This window comes from Budorcas taxicolor, chromosome 15, assembly GCF_023091745.1.
Source record: "Budorcas taxicolor isolate Tak-1 chromosome 15, Takin1.1, whole genome shotgun sequence".
NCBI classification, from domain to species: Eukaryota; Metazoa; Chordata; class Mammalia; order Artiodactyla; family Bovidae; genus Budorcas; species Budorcas taxicolor.
Window position 1 is genome coordinate 79,122,724 of NC_068924.1, and position 23,189 is coordinate 79,145,912.

A 23,189-nucleotide genomic window follows, 5' to 3' on the forward strand; every position below is an offset into this window, starting at 1 on the left:
GGTTGAGCTCCCTGCCTCATACAGCACATTCCCACCAGCTATTTATTTTACAGATGGTAGTGTGTACGTTTCAACAGTACTCTCCCCGGCTCTTTCTTCCTCCTCGGTGACTCATGGCGCTTCCCCTGTACTCCGAGCCTGTCTGAACTCATCCTGGTGGAGAGAGAAGCTCTCCTTCTCAGGCATGACTCACAGGCCCCGAGCCTCAGGCAGAGACCTCTCCCTGCAAGAGATAAGCCCTCTGGGGGAGAGAGCTAGAAGGGGATTGATTCGGGGCGGGGGGTCAGTGGCCACTCTCTTTCCCTTACCTTGCTGGGTTTTTTTTTTTCCTCCCCTCTTGTTTTCAGTTCCCCTGCAGCTGCCCTGAACTCACCAGCGGCTCCCGGTGAGACCTGACTCTACCAGAATCCTTGGACAGGTAGCTGGCTGTCAGAGTTGCTGGGCTGAGAAGGAAGCTGGCAGAAGCAGGCAAGGATTTCTCACAGAGGAGAAACCTGTGAATTTGCCTCTGGATTTCTTAGAGCTCTCCAGGGTCTGCAGCTGGGGGCAGTGCTGCTAGGGCTTGGACAGGTCCATCCTGTAACTTGGACAAGAGCCAACCAGTCTATCCTAAAGGAGATTGGTCCTGAACATTCACTGGAAGGACTGATGCTGAAGCTGAAACTCCAATGCTTTGACCACCTGATGTGAAGAACTGACTTATTGGAAAAGACCCTGATGCTGGGAAAGATTGAGGGCAGGGGGAGAAGGGGACGAGTGAGGATGAGATGGTTGGATGGCATCACCAACTTTATGAACATGAGTTTGAGTAAACTCCAGGAGTTAGTGATGGACAGGGAGGCCTGGTGTGCTGCCGTCCATGGGTTGCAAAGAGTCGGACACAACTGAGCAACTGAACTGAACTGATTCTGTAACTTTCCCACCAGATTTCATGGAGCCCTGATTCCAAACCCAGCTCTGAAAGGCAAACTCCCTGCCCTCAGAGAATTTACTGTCTAGCTGGGGAACATGAAATGTGTATGCTTAAAATGATCTAAAAGGCTTTAAAGGGGACTCAGTGATAACAGAGGCTTTAAGGCAGCAGAGAGCCAGGGTTCAGAGTGATGATGGGTTGCCAGAGCTGACAGCACCTGGGCTCTGGAGCCAGCTTTGGCTGAACCCTTTAATACAAAAGGTAGCACTAGTGTTACCAAGACTGTGGTGAGGTCCGGCTGCTCGTCGCTCAAAAGCCAAGCAACAGGCCGGCTTCATGGGAAGAAAAGTTTGCTTTATTTCAGATGCCGGCAGCTGGTGGCGGGGGAGGGTGGTGGACATCTGTCTGAGGGCTGACTCTCCCCCGACTGGCAACCAGTGGGTCAGAGCTTTTACAGGCAGAAGGAGGGGGCTACGTGCGGAAACAGCACAGTCAGCTCTGACAGTCATCTTCAGATCGGTCCTCGGGGGCCTGGCCAGCGTCAGACCTACAGTTTATTTGACCTACAGTTAATCTTCAGTTCCGGCCTTCCCAGGTGGCTCAGTGGTAAAGAATCTGCCTGTCGTGCAGGAGACCCTGGTTCAAACCCTGGGTCAGGAAGATCCCCTGGAGGAGGAAATAGCAAGTCACTCCAGTATTCATGCCTGAAGAATCCCATGGACAGAGGAGCCTGGTGGGCAACAGTCCATGGGGTCACAGAGAGTCAGACACGACTGAAGCGGCTGAGCACAGCTGCCAGTTCCAAGGTCCATCTGTTCCCATTTCTTGGAGGCCAGTTCTCGGAACTGTCTTGGGTACAGTCCGGTCATCGTGTCGTTAACTTCTCTACCTGGTGTTTCAGTATCGCTAAGACAGCTCCCGGGACAAGGCTCAGAATATGATCTGTAGAAGTCCTTGACTTTGCTTAATGACTACATTGTTATTATTAAGCCTCCTTTGACTGTTTTTCTTTGTTTCTGCCTTTCTCACTTCTCTGATTAAACTTACTGACTAAATGCTTCCACAAAAGACAGGCAGAGCACCTGAGGGGGCTGGGGGTGGGGCAAGAACCATGGGGTCCTGCTCTGTTTCACTAAAACCTAGGAATAAACGAGACTCTGCTCTCTGCTCCTGATGCCCGCACACAGCTGGGCAGAGTCCTCCCTAGGAGGACCGCTGGGGGTTTCCAGGTTGGTGTCTGCTGGAAAACGGCCCACAGATGCGGCTGGCTGACCTGGACGGGAGGAGTCCTGGCCCCCCACAGAAGCACACAGCCCTGTAGCTTGCAGCAGTGGCTGTGGGCTTCAGCTGGGGGCGTCCTCCCGCTCTGCTCCTGGGAGAGGGGCTCCTTCCGTTCTTCCGCCTTCTGGCAGGAGCTGTGATTTACTGCGCGTCTGTTCTGTGGCAGGTACTGTGTAGGCGCTTGGCTGTTTTATCCTATTTGTCAAGCAATAAGCAGTGGCTGGACATCCTCTCTGTACTGAACACTGGGGCAGAGGCTGGCTGACCAGGAAGTCAACTAAAAAAAACAACCCAAAATGCAAATGGGGGAGAAAAACAAAACTGACATTTTCTTTTTCTAAAATTATTCCTTAAAAAAACCACATTTATTTCTTTTGGCCGTGCCCTGAGTCACGCAGGATCTTGGTTGCCTGAGCAGACATTGACCCAGTGCCCCCGGCCCTGGGAGCACGGAGTCTTAGCCACTGGACCACTAGCCTTTGTTCAGTCGCTCAGCCGTGTGGGACTCTTTGCGACCCCATGGACTGCAGAGCAGCAGGCTTCCCTGTCCTTCACTGTCTCCCGGAGCTTGCTCAAACTCATGTGCGTTGAGTCGGTGATGCCATCCAAGCCTCCCATCCTCTGTCATCCCCTTCTCCTCCCACCTCCAATCTTTCCCAGCATCAGGGTCTTTTCCAACGAGTGAGGCCTTCCCATCAGGTGGCCAAAGTATTGGAGCTTCAGCATCAGCATCAGAGGGAATGGCAAACCACTCCAGTATTCTTGCCTTGAGGACCACGAGGGAAGTCCCCAAACTGACGTTTTCAGCGCCACGTGTGAGCGCTGGTGTGCAGGTGATAATCAGCCTTGACCTGGTCCCTGGCTGCTGCTGAGATGGCTGCTAACTGGGGGTCTCCCCTGACTCAGGCACCTCGCGTACACTTAGACAACCGGATGCCGCGACCCCACCCGAGCCAGGCGCCACATGTGAGCCAGAAGCCCAGTTCTAACGACGCCAGATCCTCTCTAATTAAAAACCTGGAGGGGACGTCCCTGGTGGTACAGTGGATAGGAATCCATCTGCTGATGCAAGGGACACAGGTTCGATTCCTGGTCCGGGAAGATTCTGCATGCAAAGCCTGTGTGCCACAGCTGCTGAGCTGGCGTTCTGCAGCTACGGAGGCCCATGTGCTTCACACCCTGAGCCTGTGCTCCCCAAGCAGAGAAGCCACGGCGGTGAAAAGCCTGCGCTCCGCAAGGAAGCCCAGCTGCGGCTGGCTGCACCGAGGGAAAGCCCATGCGCAGCAACAAGGCTCCACCGCAATAAACCAAACAGTGAAAAACCCCAAAACAGCCCCCAGGTGGCCGCAAGTGTGCGGGACACCCAGCAACGCTGCTTTGCCAGCCTGGGGCGAGGACCGTTCCTGGTCTTCTGGCTTCACAGAGCGCCCTTTCTCCTCTCACACTCTCAGATCTGAAGCTTTCCTGGGCTGTGCTGGACGGGGCTCCCTACTCGAATCTTTTCTTTTTCTTTTGTTTTTCCCATTCAGCGCTCAATCTTTAGCTTCTGGTAGTTTTCAAACTTTTCTTTAATGAAGCAGACGGAGCAGAGAGGAGAGAATGATGACGGCGGCTGTAGGAGGCGGAGAGATTCCCCAGAAGAGGCTGAGTTTAGGCTGGGACTAGAGTTTCTGAAGGCGCTTCCCACGTGGCCTACTGGTGAAGAAGGTGAAGTGAAAGTGGAAGCAGCTCAGCCTGTCCGACTCTGTGACCCCATGGACGGTACGGTCCATGGGATTCTCCAGGCCAGAAGACTGGAGTGGGGAGCCGTTCCCTCCTCCAGGGGCTCTTCCCGACCCGGGGACTGAACCCAGGTCCCCTACATTGCAGGCGGATTCTTTGCCTGCTGAGCCACCAGGGACGCCTAGTGGTAAAGAACCCGCGTGCCAGTTCAGGAGGTGTACGAGGCGTGGGTTTGATCCCTGGCTTGGGAAGATCCTCCAGAGAACGCATGACACCCCACTCCAGTATTCCTGCCTGGGGAATCCCACAGACAGAGGGGCCTGCTGAGCTACCGTCCATGGGGTTGCAGAGTCGGCCTTGACGGAAGAGACAGCATATGTGCATGCAGAGTTACCGAAAGACCTGTCAGGCTGACAAAGGGGTGGGGAGACACTCTCCGGGACTCGGGAGGAGAGCAGCGGAAGAGGTGTGTGCAAATGCCGGCCAGGGGCTGTGGCCTCAGGGTAGGCGGTTGGTGGAACCTCCCTGGGAGGCTAGGTTGGCACAGGCTCTTAAGGTCGTACTAAGAAGCTGAGAATCACCCCAAGGACCAAGGGTCACAAACTCCAATATCTCCAGGGAACACTCAGGCCCCTCACGTTAATGAAAAGGTGTTCTTTCCACATGGACAGACTTTTTTTTTTTTTTTTCCTAACGAAAAGGGAATATTTATTTTGAGTTGCCCTGGAAGGCACGGCTGACAATAATTAATAGAAATCACAGAGCGCCAATTCTGTTTGTCAGAATGATGACATTTCTAACTTTCAAAGCTGTCCAACAACAGAATGAACCGCCTTGATGCAGACAGGTCCAGAGTTTTGAAGGCCAAAATTTGATGGCGGTATTTTGGAGAGGAATAAGTATTCAATGGGGTTTCCCTGGTAACTCAGACAGTAAAGAATCTGCCTGCAGTGTGGAAGGCCTGTGGTTCGAACCCTGGGTTGGGAAGATCCCCTGGAGGAGGGCATGGCAACCCACTCCAGTGTTCTTGCCTGGAGAGTATTAAATGGAGGCATGGGCCAGATAAACTCGAAGACTTTATCCAAACGTGTCTTGTCAATCCATCATTATTTTGCAACCCAGCAAACCTTTTCTTCATCTTTTAGTTTAGTGGCATGAACTCTAAGTGGTTCTTGTCATTTACTTCCAATTCCAGAGATCAATAGGACACTGGTTGCTGCCTTTCTTCCTGGCAACTATGACAAAACCCAGCACAATCCAAATTTCCCAGGATGGGGAAAACTTTTGTGAGTAGGTTCATTAGATGTAATAGCAAGAAGAGATTCACTTCCTCGTTTGATCCCTCAGATCCATGTATTCTGAGGATGGCAGAAACAATACCCTCTATTGATTGTTTTTTCAAAGCATGGTAAATTAATCATTCTCAAACAGTTTGAAAGCTTCAAATGTTAGTTACATTCATGTCTGGACACATTTTTTTTTTTTTTTTGTGAGGGGTAATATTACATCTATCAGGACATTCTTCACATCCAAAAATAGACATTATCTTCATTCATTCAGAGCGTGTTGATCGAGCTTCTTCTGTGCATCAGGCATTGTCCTAGGCACTGGCTACTTGCTTTGAAATGTGCACACCTCGAAGGCCTTATTTTCTTTTCTTACTTTTGCTGGAGATGTGGATATAATAAATTTTCTCTACTATGATAAAAGGGGCTTCCCTGCTGGCTCAGTGGTAAAGAATCCACTCACAATGCAGGAGATGCGGGTTCGACCCCTGAGTCAGGCAAATCCTCTGGAGGATGGCGTGGCAACCCATTCCAGTGTTCTAGCCTGGGAAATCCCATGGACAGAGCAACCTAGTGGGCTATAGTCCATGGGGTTGGGAAGAGCTGGACACGACTTGGCGACATAGGGTAGCACCACTCTGATAAAAAGACAACAGAGACTCTGGGAAGAGTGATGGGGAAGAATCAGATGGGGAGGACTGGAGAATCTGTCTTGTTTTAAAGGGCATCTCTGACTCAGCACCAGATGACTCTATATGCTGAGATTAAGACTGGTGGAGTGCTCCAATTCAATTTTTCTTCCCAGGGAAGGTGAGAATGCGGGTGTTTGAAATGTGATTGCATCAGAATTTTTTATGTTGGCTAAAAACTTTAAACGTACTATTTGCTGCCCACACACCAGCTGTTGGCAGGGTGCATCAGGGTCGTGGGCGAGCCATCGGTCCTCTGCCAACCCCTGTGCTGGGCAGTAGGCAGTAAGGGAGGTGTGGTCAGGAGTGCCGCCAATCCAGTGTGCACTCTCCCCTTCTTTGTTAAAAATAGGGTCCCAAGATAGTCAAGGTGGCTGTGTGTGCAGCTGATGGCCGTGTTCCCCAGCCTGCCTTGCTTAGTCAAGTCATCTGACTCCCATGTGACTAAGTCCTGGCTAATGAGAGGCCAGTGATTGCGCTGGGCTGTGTTTGAAAAGGCTACAAGATGGGGATCGACAGCTGGAAGTTTCCCCCTTCTCTCCAACTTTCTTCTTCAAACAGTGAAGTGATGGCTAGGGCTTCAGCAGCCACAGTGGACCAAGGTGAAGCCTTGACACGCAAGCCGTATTAGCACTCCCTACCGTGACAAAATGGCGTGGACTGGGTAACGTGAACTGCAGGTATTTAGTTTTTCAGTGTTCTGGAGGCTGGAAGCCCAAGATTAAGGAGCTGGGAGGTTTGGTTTGTTCAGCAGCCTCTCTGCACCTCCTGGCTGTGTCTTCACAGGATTTTCTCTCTGCACGTGCTTGTCCCTGGTGTGTCCAAATTTCTCCTTCTTACAAGACATCAGGTTGTATTAAAGGCCCTGCCTCCAGATACAGCTGGAGAAGGAAATGGCAGCCCACTCCAGTCTTCTTGCCTGGAGAATCCCATGGACAGAGGAGCTTGGCTGGCCACAGTCCATAGGGTTGCGAAGAGTCGGACACGACTGAAGCGACTTAACACACAGTCCAAATACAGTTATGGTCTGAGGTCCTGGGGGATGAAATGTCTGCATATCAGTTTGGTGGTGGGGAGATAATTCTGCCCGTAACAGAAGTGGTGCATGAAAGATGCTGGGACAGAGAGACGCTGGCACCTGGGATTTCAGCACCTTCGGGGAGTGTCCATATCGGTCGGAACCATTTCTAGCCTTTTCTTTTTACATTTATTTTGTTTATCTACTTTTAGCTGCACCACGGCACATGTGGGATCTTAGTTCCCTGACCAGGGATCAAACCTGCGCCCTCTGCGTTGGAAGCACGGAGTCCCAACCACTGGACAGCAGCGAAGCCCCACGCCTTCGCTTTTTAAAAAATACGATTCCATCACAGTTCAGGACACACGGGGACGCCTTCTCCCTGATCCTTTCGTCAGCCTGAAAAATCTCTTTGTAATTAATTCAGTTCTGCCTTTCACTTAACCTCTCCTGGGAAACTTCTCTGACTCCGGTAGGCAGCAGGCATCGTAAGAAACCTTCGGAGCTTTAACTGTTACGGTCAGATCTCTGTTGGGAGCAGCGGCCGGCGGTTCTTGGCAGATTGACGGCGCTTCCTGGAAGAGGAGGGATCTGGCGGGTGCGTGTTCTCCCAAGGTCTGAGGCGGAGGAGAGACATTCAAGGGTAAGGGAGACGCTGTCAGCAGAAACCAAGCAGGAACGCCGAGGGACAAAAGCTCCCGCAGGCAAAACCGACCAAGAACATTCCTGTTTATGAACTAAAGCTGAGAAGTGCGTTTAGGGGGTTCCGTTTTGATTCAAGGAGCCTGGGTTCTCTGCTCTAAACCACTTTATGACCTTCCAGTGAGACTCAGAGCTGATCAATTCAGCCTCTAGGATTTGTTATTATTTTTGGATTATCTGTAACCTGGAGACAATAATGTTTGGCTTACTTATCTTACAACACTTGGTGAAGATTGAAGGTGAAAATATTTTAAAAAACACGAATCAATACCAGTGTTCCTAAAGTCATCTGTCCAGCTCCTTCCTGATATTTTGCCGGGTACTGTGATTTTTCTAAAAATTGGACTATTCTAAAAAATTTGTATTAAAAAAATTTTATCCGGATTATAGTAAAGTGACACAATTAAAAAACAAAAATGGAAGCAGTGGAACGTTCTTAATCGCTAGCTACTGTGAAGTGCTAGGCTGCGCTCTTCAAAAAGGAGACTAGATCAAGGAAGGTTCAAAGGCAGGCCAGGGCTGCCCTGGTGGCGGAGCGGTTAAAGCGTTGGCCTGGAACCCGGGAGACCCGGGTTCGACCCCTGGGTCCGGAAGATCCCCTGGAGAAGGGAACGGCAACCCACTCCGTGTTCTTGCCTGGAGAATTCCATGGAGGGAGGAGGCTGGTGGGCTACAGTTCACGGGGTCACAACTGAGTCAAATTAGTACCAGGTAGAAACTTTTTAACTCTGACGTAATCAGAAGAGTTAAGAAAGGAAAACTAGAAAAGGAAGAGCTTTTCCCTGATTCAGCTGGATGCTGTTTAAAATAGCATGTTCCCGACCCAGGGATCGAACCCGGGTCTCCCGCCTTGCAAGGCGACGCTTTAACCTCGGAGCCACCAGGGAAGCAGAAAAGAAAGAGCTTTTCCCCGATTCAGCTGGATGCTGTTTAGTATGGCTGCATGGTGTGGTCTCGTTTTTAAACAAAATTGAGGTATAGTAGATGGACAATGTTGTGTTAGTTTCTGGTATACCGTAAAGTGATTCAGTCATACATGTGTACATGTGTCTATGCGTGTGCATATACACGTACGTCCCTCTTACATTCTTTTCCATTGCGGTTTACTCCTTGCTGCTGAATACAGCTCCCTCTGCTCTGCAGTAGGACCTTGTTGTTTATCTGATATGGTCTCATTCTTAAAAAACACTGGTGGAGGGAATTCCCTGGTGGTTCAGCAGTTAGGACTTCACTGCTGAGGCCTGGGTTCAGTCCCTGGTCAGGGAACTAAGATCCTGTAAGCCAAGCAGCGTGGCCAAAATAAACACAAACAGACAAAAGTGATGTATAAGAGTGTTTGGTTTTTAACACGCCTGACTGTATCACATGGGGAGCTCTGCGCGGTGTTGTGTGGCAGCCTAGATGGGAGGGGAGTTTGGGGGAGAATGGACACATGTGTATGTGTGGCTGAGCCCCTTTGCTGTCTACCTGAAACTATCAGAGCATTGCAAACTGGCTCTGCTGCTGCTGCTGCTGAGTCGCTTCAGTCGCGTCCGACTCTGTGCGACCCCATAGATGGCAGCTCACCAAGCTCCCCTGTCCCTGGGATTCTCCAGGCAAGAACACTGGAGTGGGTTGCCATTTCCTTCTCCAACACATGAAAGTGAAAAGTGAAAGGGAAGTCGCTCAGTCATGTCCGACTCTTAGTGACCCCATGGACTGCAGCCCACCAATCTCCCCCGTCCCTGGGATACTCTAGGCAAGAACACTGGAGTGGGTTGCCATTTCCTTCTCCAACGCAAAGTGAAAGTGAAGTCGCTCAGTCGTGTCCGACTCTTAGTGACCCCATGGACTGCAGCCCACCAGGCTCCTCCGTCCACGGGATTTTCCAGGCAAGGGCACTGGTTGCCATTGCCTTCTCCAAACTGGCTATACCCCAGTACAAAATAAAAAGGTGAAAAAATACAAAGAACATTTGGTTTTACGGAGAGGTTTCCCCAGGGAAGAAAAAAGCTCAATGATTGGTGAATACTCGTTTGTGCCAGACCCTGTGTGAGCCCATTTTATCCTCATGGGAACCTTGATAACCAGCTGAGATGGGGATTAATGCCCCCTGGCTCAGAGGTTAAAGGGTCTGCCTGCAAGGTGGGAGACCCGGCTTCAATCCCTGGGTCGGGAAGATCCCCTGGAGAAGGAAATGGCAACCCACTCCAGTATTCTTGCCTGGAGAATTCCATGGACAGAGGAGCCTGGTAGGTTACAGTCCACGGGGTCGCAAAGAGTCGGACACGACTGAGCTCACTTCATTTCGCTCGGGAAAACGGAAGGTCAGCGTTGTGTGCCCCGACTCGACATCTCACAGCTGCCGAAAGAGAGAAAAGCTCAATGGCAGCATGAACTCAGGTGCGCCCGTACCGCGTGTAATGCCGTGATCCGGCTCCTCCTCATGACGCTTGGAGTTAAGGAAGAGCTGTGTTCGGTGTCTGCTGGTGAGATGCGCGCGACAGAAAAAGTCAAAATAACGCACTGGTTGAGAACCAGATCTCGGGGCCAGGCTGGCTGGATGCACACGCTGGCTCTGGTCCTTGTTTGCTGTGTGACCTCGGGCCGTTTACTCAACCTCTCTGTGCCTCAGATTCCTAAGGGATGATAAATAATAGTACTCATTTCAACTTGTTGTGTGAAGATTGAATGAACTGGTATGTGTTAGTCATTTAAACATTGCTGGTACAGGCTTCCCTCCATTCAGGGGAATGGGTTAACATCACCCATGCTTTACCTTACGCCTGCCACGTTATAGCTTGGGGGTAGACTGTTCCACCCTGCGTTAGGAAGGCGGCAGGCCGAGGCATCTCTTCTTTAGAGCAGCCCTCACGTCTGTATTCCTCAGGCTGTAGATCAGAGGGTTCAGCGAGGGGATGGTCACCATGTGGAAGACAGACACCACCTCGTTCTGCTCCGAGGAGCTGCGAGAGCTTGGCTGGGTGTACATAGAGGTGATGGTGCCGTGGAGGAGGCAGAGGAGGGCGAGGTGGGAGGCGCACGTGGAGAGGGCTTTGCTCTGAGCTTTGAGGGAACGCATTGTGCAGACGGTCACCAGGATGTAGGCATAGGAGACCAGGGTAACGGCGATGGTAAGGAGGATAACCAGGGCAGCAGATGGGAAGATGACGGCCTCAGCCTGGGCTGCATCTCTGTAGGCAAGCTGGAGCACCGGGGGGATGTCACAGAAATAGTGGTTAATGATTTGGGGCCACAGTGGGGCACCCTGAAGACGGTCTTGGTCAGCAAAGCTGAACTGGCAACAGAAGCCATGTAGGTGGCCGCCACCAGCTGGACACAGAGACGTGGGGACATGAGGCTGCGGTAGAGGAGAGCGTGGCAGACAGCGGCGAATCGGTGGTAGGCCATGACGGCCAGGATCAGACACTCGGCGGTGCCATGGAGTGCCATGAGGGCCATCTGGACCATGCAGCCTGCGAAGCAGATGGACTGGCTGGAGGCGAGCAAGCCCCGCAGCAGCCCAGGGGTGTTCACCGTGGAGAAGGAGCAGGCTATGGTGGAAAGCACGCTCGGGAAGAAGTGTGAGCGTGTGCAGCTGCGGCTCTGCGTGGATCAGGCTGATCACGCCCAGGTTGCCCAGGAGGGTGAGCAGCAAGAGCGCAAAGAGGCCGCCCCCGAGCCCCGCCCGCGCTGTGAGCCCAGCAGGACGAACCAGCTGACGTGGGTGCAGTTCTCAGCTGTGGGGCACCTGTCAGGGCAGAGATGCCCACTTCAGACCCGCTCACACCCTCGAGGCAGACCCGGGGTCCGGGCTGACGTTCGCTTAATGCCCCTGGAGTGGGTGGTGCTAGCGGGATGCTGGTGTGGATTGAACACCTACTGTGTGTCACGTGCTAACTCATTTCCTAAACGGCTGTTGAAAGCACACACATGCTTTCTCATTTCGATACTATGTCCATTTAACTATTCACAATAGCCAAGGCATGGAAGCAACCTAAATGTCCACTGGCAGCTGAAGAGATAAAGGAGATGTGAGGCAGGTATGCCGTGGGGTGTCAGTCGGCCGTAAGGAGAGCGAAATATCGCCACCCGCGGCGGCGTGGGGGCCCAGAGGCCATCATGCTAAGTGGAGGAAGTCAGGAAGAGGAAGACAAGCACCATTTGGCATCACATGTGGAATCTAAAAGATGATGCGAGTGAACTGGCCCATGAACCGGAAGCAGACTCACAGGCACGGAGCACAGACGTGTGCTTGCAAAGGGCACGGCGTGCATGCGGGTGGCTTGGGAGTTTGAGATGAGCAGGTACAGACTATTGCATAGCATGTATACAGACTGTAGCATGTACACGAACTGTTACATACAGGGTGGATAAACAGCAAGGCCCTACTATGCAGTGCATGGAACTACATTCAGTATCCTGTGATAAACCATAATGGGGAAGAATATGAAAAAGAACCTTTAGCTATGTGTAACTGAATCACTTTGCTGTATAGTTGAAATCAGCACATTATAAATCATCTATACTTCAATAAAATAAATTAAAAAATAGAATGTAAAAATATTATGTAGAGATATTATCCCCACTTATATTTAGTGAGATTAGCAACTTGATCAAGGTCAGAAAGCTAGGACATAGGAAAGTGGGATTAGAACTCAGTCAAATGAATTATCACAAGCCTTTTGCATAGTTACAATCATTTTTGTCCCCAAATTTCCTGTTCCATGGGGAACTGGCATTGCTGATGAGTGTTGGAGGCCTGGTGTGTTGGCCCAGAGGGGGAATGCATGACAGGACTAATCTGTAGCTTATTTTGGGGCAAAGGAGCCGACAGTGCCGGCCCCTCAGGCCAGGGACGCAGGAGACTGGGCCTAATGTCACCAGAGCCCAGGGTTACCCAGGAGAGCAGCGGTTTGTCCCCATGTTCAGGTTGACTTGTATCTGTCAGGAAGATTTGCTGAAGTCCCCACCCCGGTACCTGTGAATGTGACCTTATTTGGAGATGGGGGTCTTTGCAGGTGTGAGCAAGTCGGATCCTATTCGATTAGGGCGGGCCTTCAATCCACTAGGACTGGGGTCCTTATGAGAAGAGAAAGTGGGGGCTCCGCTGGTGGCTCAGTGGTGAAGAAGAGTCCCCCTGTCAACGCAGGGGCCACGAGCTCGTCCCCTGATCCAGGAGGACCCCACGTGCCGCTGAGTGACTCAGGCTGTGTGCCGCTGCTGGAGAGAGCCCACCGCAACAAGACCACCCAGCACAGCCAAGTAAACAAACAAACAAACAGACAAAGTTAAGACGAGAACGGGGAGACACAGGGAGGAGAATGCCTGTGAAGGGTCAGACTCAGGGAAGGTGGCCGTGTGAAGACAGGCAGAGACCGGGGTAACGCTGCCACAGGAAAAGAGGTTGGGTGATGCAAAGAGCTGACTCAGGGCCAAAGCCCCTGTTGCTGGGAGGGATTGAAGGCGGGAGGAGAAAGGATGACAGAGGATGAGAGGGTTGGGCGGCATCACCGACTCGATGGACATGGGTTTGCGTGTGCTCCGGGAGTTGGTGATGGACAGGGAGGCCTGGCGTGCTGCAGTCCATGGGGTCACAAAGGGTCGGACATGGCTGAGACTGAACTGACTGTCACAAACCTGGAATGCCTAGAGCTTCCAGAAGTTGGAAGAGACAAGGAAGCATCCTTCCCTCGAGGCTTCCAAGGGAGCTCGGTTCTGCTAGGAGCTTCACTTTGGACGTGTAGCTTCTGGAACTACAAGGGAGCATATTTCTCTTGTGTGACTCTGCACACTTTGTGGGACTTTGTTACAACAGCCGTTGGAGACTGCCACTCCCATCTGGGGACCCTCCTGGCTCTTGATGGAGGCTCCTGAGCCGTTGTCAGGAGCCTGGGGTTTCTGATCCATGTCTACGACAGAGCAGAGACTCCAAGGGGAGAAAATGAAATGACACAGAGCCAAGTCCATTCTATCATTTACTACTAGCTAAGAAAAAGATTTATCCGGCGCCGGGAGCCAGCGTGAGGAACTCCGCCCATGGCAAAGGTCTTGAGGAAGGAGGCTTTGGCATACACAAAGGCGGATCCAGCCTCCGGAAACCCCCTGTTCCCGAGCATCTACCCCCCAAACCAGGGTCTGCCTATTTTACTGTTTCATGCTCTCACCTACACCCCTGGCTTTACGGGGGGCTGACCCCCAAGACCTCTCGCGAGGAGTTAACCTACAGCTCCAAGTCAATAAAAATTCCTGGGCGTGACAAGAGTGTTTCAACTTACAAACTCCTCTGAAGGTTATCTAGCGTGCTTGTACAGGTTTGTCCGGCCACATGTGATTGTTTACAGCCTCCCAATCGTGAGAGGCACAAGATGTTTTAGACTTACTAAAGGCAGATTCTTTTGGGGAGTTAGAAATTATTGGTATAGTGGGTTGGTTAGGAATTATATTGGTGAAGGGTTTTTCATTTGTTGTGCCAATAATTGCTGCTAATTCCCTGCCCTGGGTGTGACAAGGGTGTCTCAGGTCAAACCTCTCTGCTGGCAGACTAGCTTGTGTGACAGGATTATCCATACTCCTGCCACATGATTGTTTACTACCTCTCAACCAGAAACAGCACAGAGAGCTTGGAGTATTTTGAAAGTCTTAATTAGCATAGCGCTTTTGTCATTGTTGAGTCAATGATTGCCTCCAGGCCTCCATATCCTTAGGCACCTGGGAATATATTAATCAATGTATTTGGAATATAGGAAAGGAAATATAGTAGTTTTTGATGTTAACAATACTAGACTTTTTGAGTTAATGAATTTTCTCTTTTGTAATAGATCACTGTACTTTGTTATAAATCACTGTGTCCTTGCTATGCAAAAATGTAACTTCATCACTATCTTAAGACTAAATAGATCTTAAGGGGAACATTGGTGAAAGGATTTTCATTTGTTGGCTGACGTTTTGCTGCTAAATCTCCATATTCTCTGCCCTTATAACGAATATAACTAGCATATAGGAGAAATAAGTATTAACCTTTAAGATTAATCATGTTAACCTTGGGTTAAATAAATTCCTTTCTTGATTGTAACTCACTACACCCTCACCCTATAGGAATGCAACTTTATCTGGAGGATGGTGCCTGGTTTAAGAAAAAACACCCTTGGAAAAAATAAGTTTTTTGGTTATCAGAAAGAAAGGATCATAAAATGTCAGCAGGCCTCATGGCCAGAAGAGGATGTAAAACCCCTGAAACCTTTTTTTATACATTTATGTGAAGCACCTGATTTTGACAAATGTCAGGTCTGCTGACCCCCGTGTGACTCTGTATTCATCCCTACGTGTAACAAAAGGTATATAAGCAAACCTAAAAAATAAAGAAATCGGATCAGTTTCTGGAAAGATTGATTCCCCCGTGTCGTTTCTTTCTTGCTCCCGTTTTTCTGGCTGAATTCCCATCTGGAGCGTGGGTGCTCGCCATGTCTACTTACTTGCCCCGGTTTTTAAGTTCCATGCGAGAAGGAGCCCAAGGAGGGGCACCTTCCGATATTCAAGTGGCACCGGCGGCCCAACATAGATGGTGCAAATTCCTTGTCTTGGAATTTTATTGGTATCCCACGTAAACCAAGTTATTCAGCCTCTTTTTCTCCGCTAATTTTCTAATCTCTCTCTATCTGTAATTAAATAAGTTTTTTCCTAGGACGCCTATTCCGTCCCCACCTTCGAATTACCCTGGATCCACCGGGGCTGGACCCTGGCAATCCAGGCTAATGGGCAGCTACAGTAAATACGAAAATTCCTGTTCGACAAGACTGTAACCAAAGAGCAACCTCCTGTGTGCTAGCTATTAACCGAAGGCAGCAGGGCGTGCAGATCTGCGGCTCTGGGGTCCGCGGCCGGGCGCAATTCTGAAGGCAGAATTGCGTCCCCAGCAAGCCCAGGCCAGCCTTCTCATGCCCTCCTCCCTGACCTCCCCAGAGGGGCTCTCTCCGCTGTCGTCATGCTCCCAAGCACTTCCGTCTGGAGGACCCTGCCATCTAGATTTTCAGATCGCCACGGCTGCTCACTGTTCTGAGGGGAAACCCTGGGGTGGGGTCCCGGCCAGGGTCTGCTCTCTTTGGCTGGACATCTGCTCGACGAGTGGAGTGTCGGCTCCGGATCTGTGCCTGCGGCTTTCCGGTTTGCTGCATTTCGTAATTCTGAATGGTCTGGATGAGGCTGGGAGCAAAGGAGGAATAAGACAGCGTCTCTTTAGAGTTTTCGGGATAACGAGAAATAGGTGGTGTCTGTGTGTGTGTTCGTTGCTCAGTCGTGTCCAACTCTTTCCAACCCCATGGACTGTAGCCTGCCAGGCTCCTCTGTCCATGGGATTTTCCAGGCAAGAATACTGGAGTGGGGTGCCCTTCCCTTCTCTGGAGGATCTTTCTGACCTAGGGATCGAACCCAGGTCTCCTGCATGACAGGCAGATTCTTTACCATTTGAACCGCAGGGAAGTCTAAATCAGGTGGCGCCTAAATCAAAGCTACTAACATGACTATGTGCCATCAGCATCTACTGGCAAGTCAGTCTCTTGCCGATAAGAAGAACGGGGTATTTCTTCTGCGCTTATGATGTGGCCTTCCCTAAAGCGAGGACCCGTTGTGCAACAGTCCTGATGCCCTCTCCTCCTAGAGCAGGAATTTTTGTGACCAGCGAGTCTGGGATGAGGCCCTGGATGCGTCTAGCTCTGCTTTGCTCTCTCCTTTGCCTTACTAGAAGCACAGGTTTCGCTCTGCTCTGCTTCTCTGTAATGTACATCTGAAAACCAGGTCATTGTCTGAGCTTTCAGAAGGCCACTTACAAGGCTGAGTCATGTTCTGGAGCACCAGGGTTTTTTTCAGTCGGGCAGCTGGTATTTCCCGCTCCGTCTGCCTTGCTTCTATCTTCTCTCTCTTAATTGGCTCAGAGTTTGCAGAGAGGAGAGATGCTAGCTATCGTGATGCTTCAAGACCTCAGAGAGAACAAGATGGGAGCTGGCAGGCGTGCTTTGCCTGGCCTGTCTCTTCAAGGAGTCCCTGAGCTGGGTCAGGACACCGACAGGATTAAGGGATGAGGTGGTGGAAACAGTGGGTGTGGTTGGACCTTGGAGGACCAGGGTTCTTAGTGGTTAACTCCTGGATGAGAGAGCTGGCCCCAGCTCCTCTGCTGAGATGCTCACGAGGGGCTGCCATGGTGATGTGAGTGCGTGAAGGAGACTGAAGGGTCCCAACATGAAGGAAAGAGGGGCTCGTCAAGGTCAGCAGGGGGGTGGCTCGTGACCATGGGTGCCGTCGAAGGATGGGGAGGCCGTGCGAGTTTCTGCAGGTCTGCTGTTCCCGTGGACGCCTTCCAGAGTCATGGATGGGTCCCGGCTTTCCCGTGGACGCCTTCCAGAGTCATGGATGGGTCCCGGCTTTCCCGTGGACGCCTTCCAGAGTCATGGATGGGTCCCGGCTTTCCCGTGGACGCCTTCCAGAGTCATGGATGGGTCCCGGCTTTCCCGTGGACGCCTTCCAGAGTCATGGATGGGTCCCGGCTCTCCCGTGGACGCCTTCCAGTGTCATGGATGGGTCCCGGCTCTCCCTCTGACTGCCCCTGCTCTTTCCTCGGGCACAGGAATTGCTGTTTTTGGTTATAACTTTAAATGCTCAATAAGTGAAAAGTGAAGTTGCTCAGTCATGTCCCACTCTTTGGGACCCCATGGACTGTAGCCCACTAGGCTCCTCCATCTATGGAATTTTCCAGGCAAGAGTACTGGAGTGGGTTGCTGTTCCCTTCTCCAGGGGATCTTCCCGACCCCGGGATCGAACCCAGGTCTCCCGCATTGCTGGCAGATGCTTTACCGTCTGAGCCACCAGGGAAGCCCCAAGAATACTGGAGTGGATTGCCCTGCCCTCCTCCAGGGCATCTTCCCAACCCAGAGATTGAACCCGGGTCTTCCGCGTTACCCGTGGTTGCTTTGCCCTCTGAGGCACCAGGGAAGCCGAGGCAGTATGTACCAGTACACAGGTTTGCTTTTTAAAAGCAGACATTTACTCACCAGTACTGGTCATTTTTAACCATGAGGAAATGCCGTTCAGCTTCTGGAGGACTGGCGTTGAGAGCCCCTTAAGTGGAGAGCATTTGTAGGCATTTAAACAAGACAGCGACCTGTCAGACTAAGCTGTTAAAGTGAATTTAAGGGAAATTAGACAGGAGGCGGGGAGCTGCATTTGGCAACTGGTCGCAGTGGCCTTAGCTGAGACGATGTTGTCTTCTTGGCTCACAGAAACTCTAATGGCCTTATTAGGACTGGAGACACGATGGAGATCAAGGTAGGGGAGACCCTTGCTCCCGGAGAGAGAGGAAAGGTCAGGGAAAGAGCTGGGAGATGGGTTTATCCCTGCTTGCTCATTAGTTGGATATGTGGGCTGAAGGAGAGTCAGGCGTGACATCCCGGGTCCTGGTTTGAGTGATGGAGTGAACAACGGCATCATTCACTCTAACGAATAATAGACTTGAGGAGGGGTGTGTTGAGTTCCATTTTTTAAAAAAATATTAATTTGTTTATTTGGTCTTAGTTGTGGCTTGTGGGGTCTAGTTCCCTGACCGGGGATAAAACCCAGGCCCCCGCATTGGGAGTGCGGAGTCAGCCACTGTACCACAAGGGAAGTACCGGTGAGGCCTGTTTTTGACAGAGAGAGCCCAGTACACAGATCCGGGAGACGGCGGAGGGCGGTCTACCATTCTGAAGCTTGGGAGGAAGGTCTTTGCAGGGGATGCAGGCTTCAGAGTTGATGGACATGTTCGGTCATTCAGAATGCGTCTGTTGTGGGTGTGCTGGGCACAGGGTGGGATTTGTTGGGGGGATACTGAAGTCGTCTAGGAGGGACTTGTCGCTTAGACTTGAGTGTCGGTAGTGGAGACACGTAGAGGGAAGCAGATCTGACAGCTGATCAGCTGTCTCTGTGTCAGGATTTGGTGATGGGCTGAAGTGCCGTGTGAGGAGGAGAGCATGTCAGGGTGAGCTCTGAAGTCTCTGGTTTACAAAGTGAAGGTGGTGGTTGAAGCTGAAACAGGATCAGGTGTGAGCTATAAAAGCCAAGAGACCCCAGGGTACCACCCTAAGGAAATTAATTTCAACCTTACTGCTCACTGCTTCTGAGCTCCAGTTTCTCCCTGTTCACCCAAGTGTTCAGGCTGGTGGTTGGATTGGAATAGTGTGAGCAGGTTCGTGAAGAAGGGAGAATCAAGGAAGCCAAGACCTCACTGGAATTAGGATTCCATCTCTCAGCCCACTTACCTGTGGTTGAATGGAGAACATCCGTCCATGAGCCCGGTTTTTGCAGACCTCTTGGGGGTATTTGTCTCCCCTTTTCACTAATGGCCTCTGACCAGCTTTCTCAAGAGAACTTCTCAACGAGTTGTAACAAAGCTTTGAGATTCCTTATTGCTGGGAAGACTCTTGTCTTAAGTTTCATCTGACTTTTTTTCATCCTGACCCCGGGAGTTCAGAAATGTGCCAGAGGGAGTCTGTGACTCATTCTCCCAGGAGCAGACCTAAACTGCAGGTGGTCCCCGAGGGATGCTGGAGAGGTCCTGGGGAAGGTTGTCTGGGAAAAGCTGTGGACAGATGGTCTTCACTGACAGCGTCCAACCACGGTGAGCCTCTCTTCCCAGGTTACTGAGACTCGGAAAGCCAAGATGTACACAGGGACGCAGTCAACATAATCCTCAGGTCTCACGGGAAGTGATGGGAAGTAACGATGACGTCAACGCGTGAGCTCTTTGACTGGGAGCTGTGGCTTCCCCAGCTGTCAGTTCCTCTGACCTTCAGAACATCTCTGGGAAAAAAGCATGCATATTATACTTGCCATAAGCATACAGCTGGGCTTCCCAGGTGGCTCAGTGGTAAAGAATCCACCAGCTAAGCAGGAGATGCGGGTTCAGTTGCTGGTTTGGGAAGATCCCCTGGAGAAAGACACAGCGACCCACTGCAGTGCTCTTGCCTGGGAAGTCCCGTGGATGACGGAGCCTGGTGGGCTGCAGTCCCTGGGTAGCCAAGAGAAGGATGTGACTGGGCAGCTGAACAACAACAACAAATAAATAAATGTACAATAATGGGATTATACCATAATTGCTTGATTTGCTTAACAATATTCCAAATACATCTCTCCACCAAAAAGAGAAAAACAAAACATAATTCTTCCCACCTACAAAATAGCTCTAACGTCTTGTAGAAATAACACATGCTAGCCATAAAGAAACGTAAGCAACACAGAAAAGAACCAAGTAGAAAGCAGAACGTCATCTAAAACCCTGGCACCACAGAAAATGGGCATTGGCGAGCGTTCCTGTCACACGTTTCTTAATGCACTCATGACCACAATTTCCCATAAGCAGAATCAGACAGAATTATGCTGTTCAAGCTATTCTGTCATTTACTTTCTCGCTCACGCCGTGGACATTCCCCGTATAACCAATAAGTAATGGTCTACATAGTTGTATTTAATCATCACTTTTTTTTTTTTTGCTGTGTGTCCTCATTTACTTAACTGGCCCCCTGGGTTGATGATAAGGTATTTGCAAGTTTTCGCTGTTATAAATAACTTTGGCAGATGCCCCTAGGTGTGGACCCTGAAGAGCCTAGTCTCGGGAGAACAAGGTGTAGAGAGCCTGATTCTCACAGGCCAGGAAGGAAGACATTGGCTCATTCCTCGGGGGCCTTGGCAACTTGGGTTTCCACAATCCCAGGGGACATCTCCGCACACAGCAAGGGCCTCGTTAGGCAAATGACTTGTTTGGGTAGGAGAGATTCAGTCCCGAGACTACTGGTCTGGGAGAGAGTCTCAGCAGATGAGTGGCTGAACGGCCCATGTTTCCTGCAGGTAAGAGGAGGTTGATTCACGTGGGAGAGACCTGCTGAATCTCACCAGCAGAAGTGAAACAGGGCCGAGTCCTCTGCCTTTCGAGCTGGGTCCCACCTGCACAAGGTGTCTGATGCGTCTTCCCCAGGAACCTGCTTCGAGCTGCCGGTCCTCTCCCCAGGAGTGCTGCGTCTCCCTCGTTGTGCTGGATTTTGTCATGATGCCTAAGCATCAGGGCTCCTCCATGGAGCTCTTGGAAAACAGTTCTTCCCACGGCATGTGGGACCTTAGTTCTCTGACCAGGGGTTGAACCCAAGCCCTCTGCACTGCAGTTCAGTTCAGTTCAGTCGCTCAGTTGTGTCCGACTCTTTGCGACCCCATGAACAGCAGCACACCAGGCCTCTCTGTCCATCACCAACTTCCAGAGTCCACCCAAACCCATGTCCATTGAGTTGGTGATGCCATCCAGCCATCTCATCCTCTGTCGTCCCCTTCTCCCGCCTTCAATCTTTCCCAGCATCAGGCTCTTTTCCAATGAGTCAGCTCTTCGCATGAGGTGGCATCAGTCCTTCCAATGAACACCCAGGACTGATCTCCTTTAGGGTGGACTGGTTGGATCTCCTTGCAGTCCAAGGGACTCTCAAGAGTCTTCTCCAACACCACAGTTCAAAAGCATCAATTCTTCGGTGCTCAGCTGTCTTCACAGTCCAACTCTCACATCCATACATGACCACAGGAAAAACCATAGCCTTGACTAGACGGACCTTTGTTGGCAAAGTAATGTCTCTGCTTTTGAATATGCTATCTAGGTTGGTCATAACTTTTCTTCTAAGGAGCAAACATCTTTTAATTTCGTGGCTGCAGTCACCATGGTGGAGTCGTAACCACTGGACCACCAGGAAGTCCTGGATAACGGTTCTTGCCTGAGGGAGGGGACTGCTCTGGGTCTTTGCTGCAAGAGCATGGCCTCTGGAGCGTGGGCTCAGTATTTGTGGTGCAGGGGCCTGGCTGCCCCGAGGCATGTGGGATCCTCCCAGACCGGGATTGAACCCATGTCTTTTGCATTGGCAGGTGGATTTCTAACCGCTGGACCACTGGAAAGTCCCTGGATAAAATTTTTATCCACTCTCATACAGGTATATGTATGGCTGAGTCCCATTGCTCTCCACTCAAAGCTATCACAACATTATAAATTGACTATAGTTCCCAAAAAAGGAGAGAATTCATATCCGTTCTCTTCCCTCGCTTCAGTTAAGCTTGGCCACATCACTGGGCTTGGTCCTGGGAGTGTGAAGGAAGGTGTTCTGTGCCCTGTGTGAGCACAGATGCGCCTGAAGCTACCCCGTGTCCTCCACGTCCCCTCTTTCCCTCTGTTGTGACAGCAGCCATGTCCAGACATAGGAATTTCTCTTACATCAGCCCAAGGCTTGGGATGAAAAGTAGCGGGCTCACTACTGACTCAAGATAGACGTGAACAAGAGTGAGAAATACACTTTCTGCTGTTGTAAGCCAATGAGATTTGGGCGTTTGTCGGTTGATATAGTAAAGAATCCGCCAGCAATGCGGGAGACCTGGGTTCTATCCCTGGGTTGGGAAGATCCCCTGGAGAAGGGAAAGGCTACCCACACCAATATTCTGGCCTGGGGAATCTCATGGACTATAGTCCACGGGAATGCAAAGGGCTGGACACGACTGAGCGACTTTCGCATTCACTTCCTGTTACTATGGCAGCCTCCTGTTCATACGGTCGTGGCCCTCTCTTGGCCGTGACCCTGCTTCTGTCTGCTCTATCCTGTCTCAGATGGTCCACGCTTCTCAGGCTTCTCCTCTCTGTCTCCCCCGAGAAGCTTTCATTCACACTTGCTGAGCCTGCATCTACTCGACTGACCTCAGGCAGTTTTTAAAAACTGTTTCCGCTTTTATTTAAAAACACTTTTTTGTTTGTTTTCTGTTTTCAAATTCTGTTCCTACATTTGCATTTAACTTCTAAATAGTTTTATTTGTTTTAGTTTTTGGCTGTGCCGGGTCTTCTCTGCGTGTGGGCTGCTCCCTAGCTGTGGTTAGAGGACGTCTCACTGCAGCGCCTTCCCGCTGCGGATCACCGTCTCTGGGCCTGCGGGCTTCAGTAGTTGCCACACGGCTCTGAGCTCAACAGTTGCAGTGCACGGGCTTAGCTGCTCTGTGGCACGTGGGATCTTCCCCGACCAGAGATCGAACCCACATCTCCTGTGTTGGCAGGTGGATTATATACCACTGAGCCTCCAGGGAAGCCCTCTAAAAGCACTTTTTTAATTGTGATGTAACTGACCTATAACATTATGTTAGTTTAAGATATACAGAGAAATGATCACCATAGTAAGTCTAGTTAACACCTGTCACCATACAGAGTTATAATTTTTTCTTCTAGTGATGAGAAATTTTAAGATCTACTCTAAGCAACTTTCAGATATGCAATATTCTTAACTATAGTCACCATGCTGTACTGGAGAAGGAAATGGCAACCCACTTCAGTAGTCTTGCCTGGAGAATCCCATGGACAAAGGAGCCTGGTGGGCTACAGTCCATGGGGTCGCAAAGAGTTGGACACGACTGAGCGACTCACACACACACACACAGACACCATGCTGTACAGTATGTCCCCGTGACTTAATTGTGTCAACACATTTTTTAAAATATGAGAAGGTTCTAGTTGTTAGTAGCAGGTTCCGTACAACCCCATTCTTTCAAGCCTGATTGACAAGTGATATGAG

At 50.7% G+C, this 23,189-nt stretch overlaps 1 protein-coding gene across 1 annotated transcript; it reads right to left on the reverse strand.

The window, feature by feature from the left end:
• Nucleotides 1-10,417: 10,417 nt before the first annotated feature.
• On the reverse strand, nt 10,418-18,377 carry LOC128059992 (olfactory receptor 482-like). The gene is given in 5 exon segments (XM_052652209.1): nt 10,418-10,839; nt 10,842-11,196; nt 15,642-15,792; nt 17,634-17,700; nt 18,317-18,377. Coding segments are annotated over 5 exon segments (1,056 nt in total).
• Between the last annotated feature and the right edge of the window lie 4,812 nt (nt 18,378-23,189).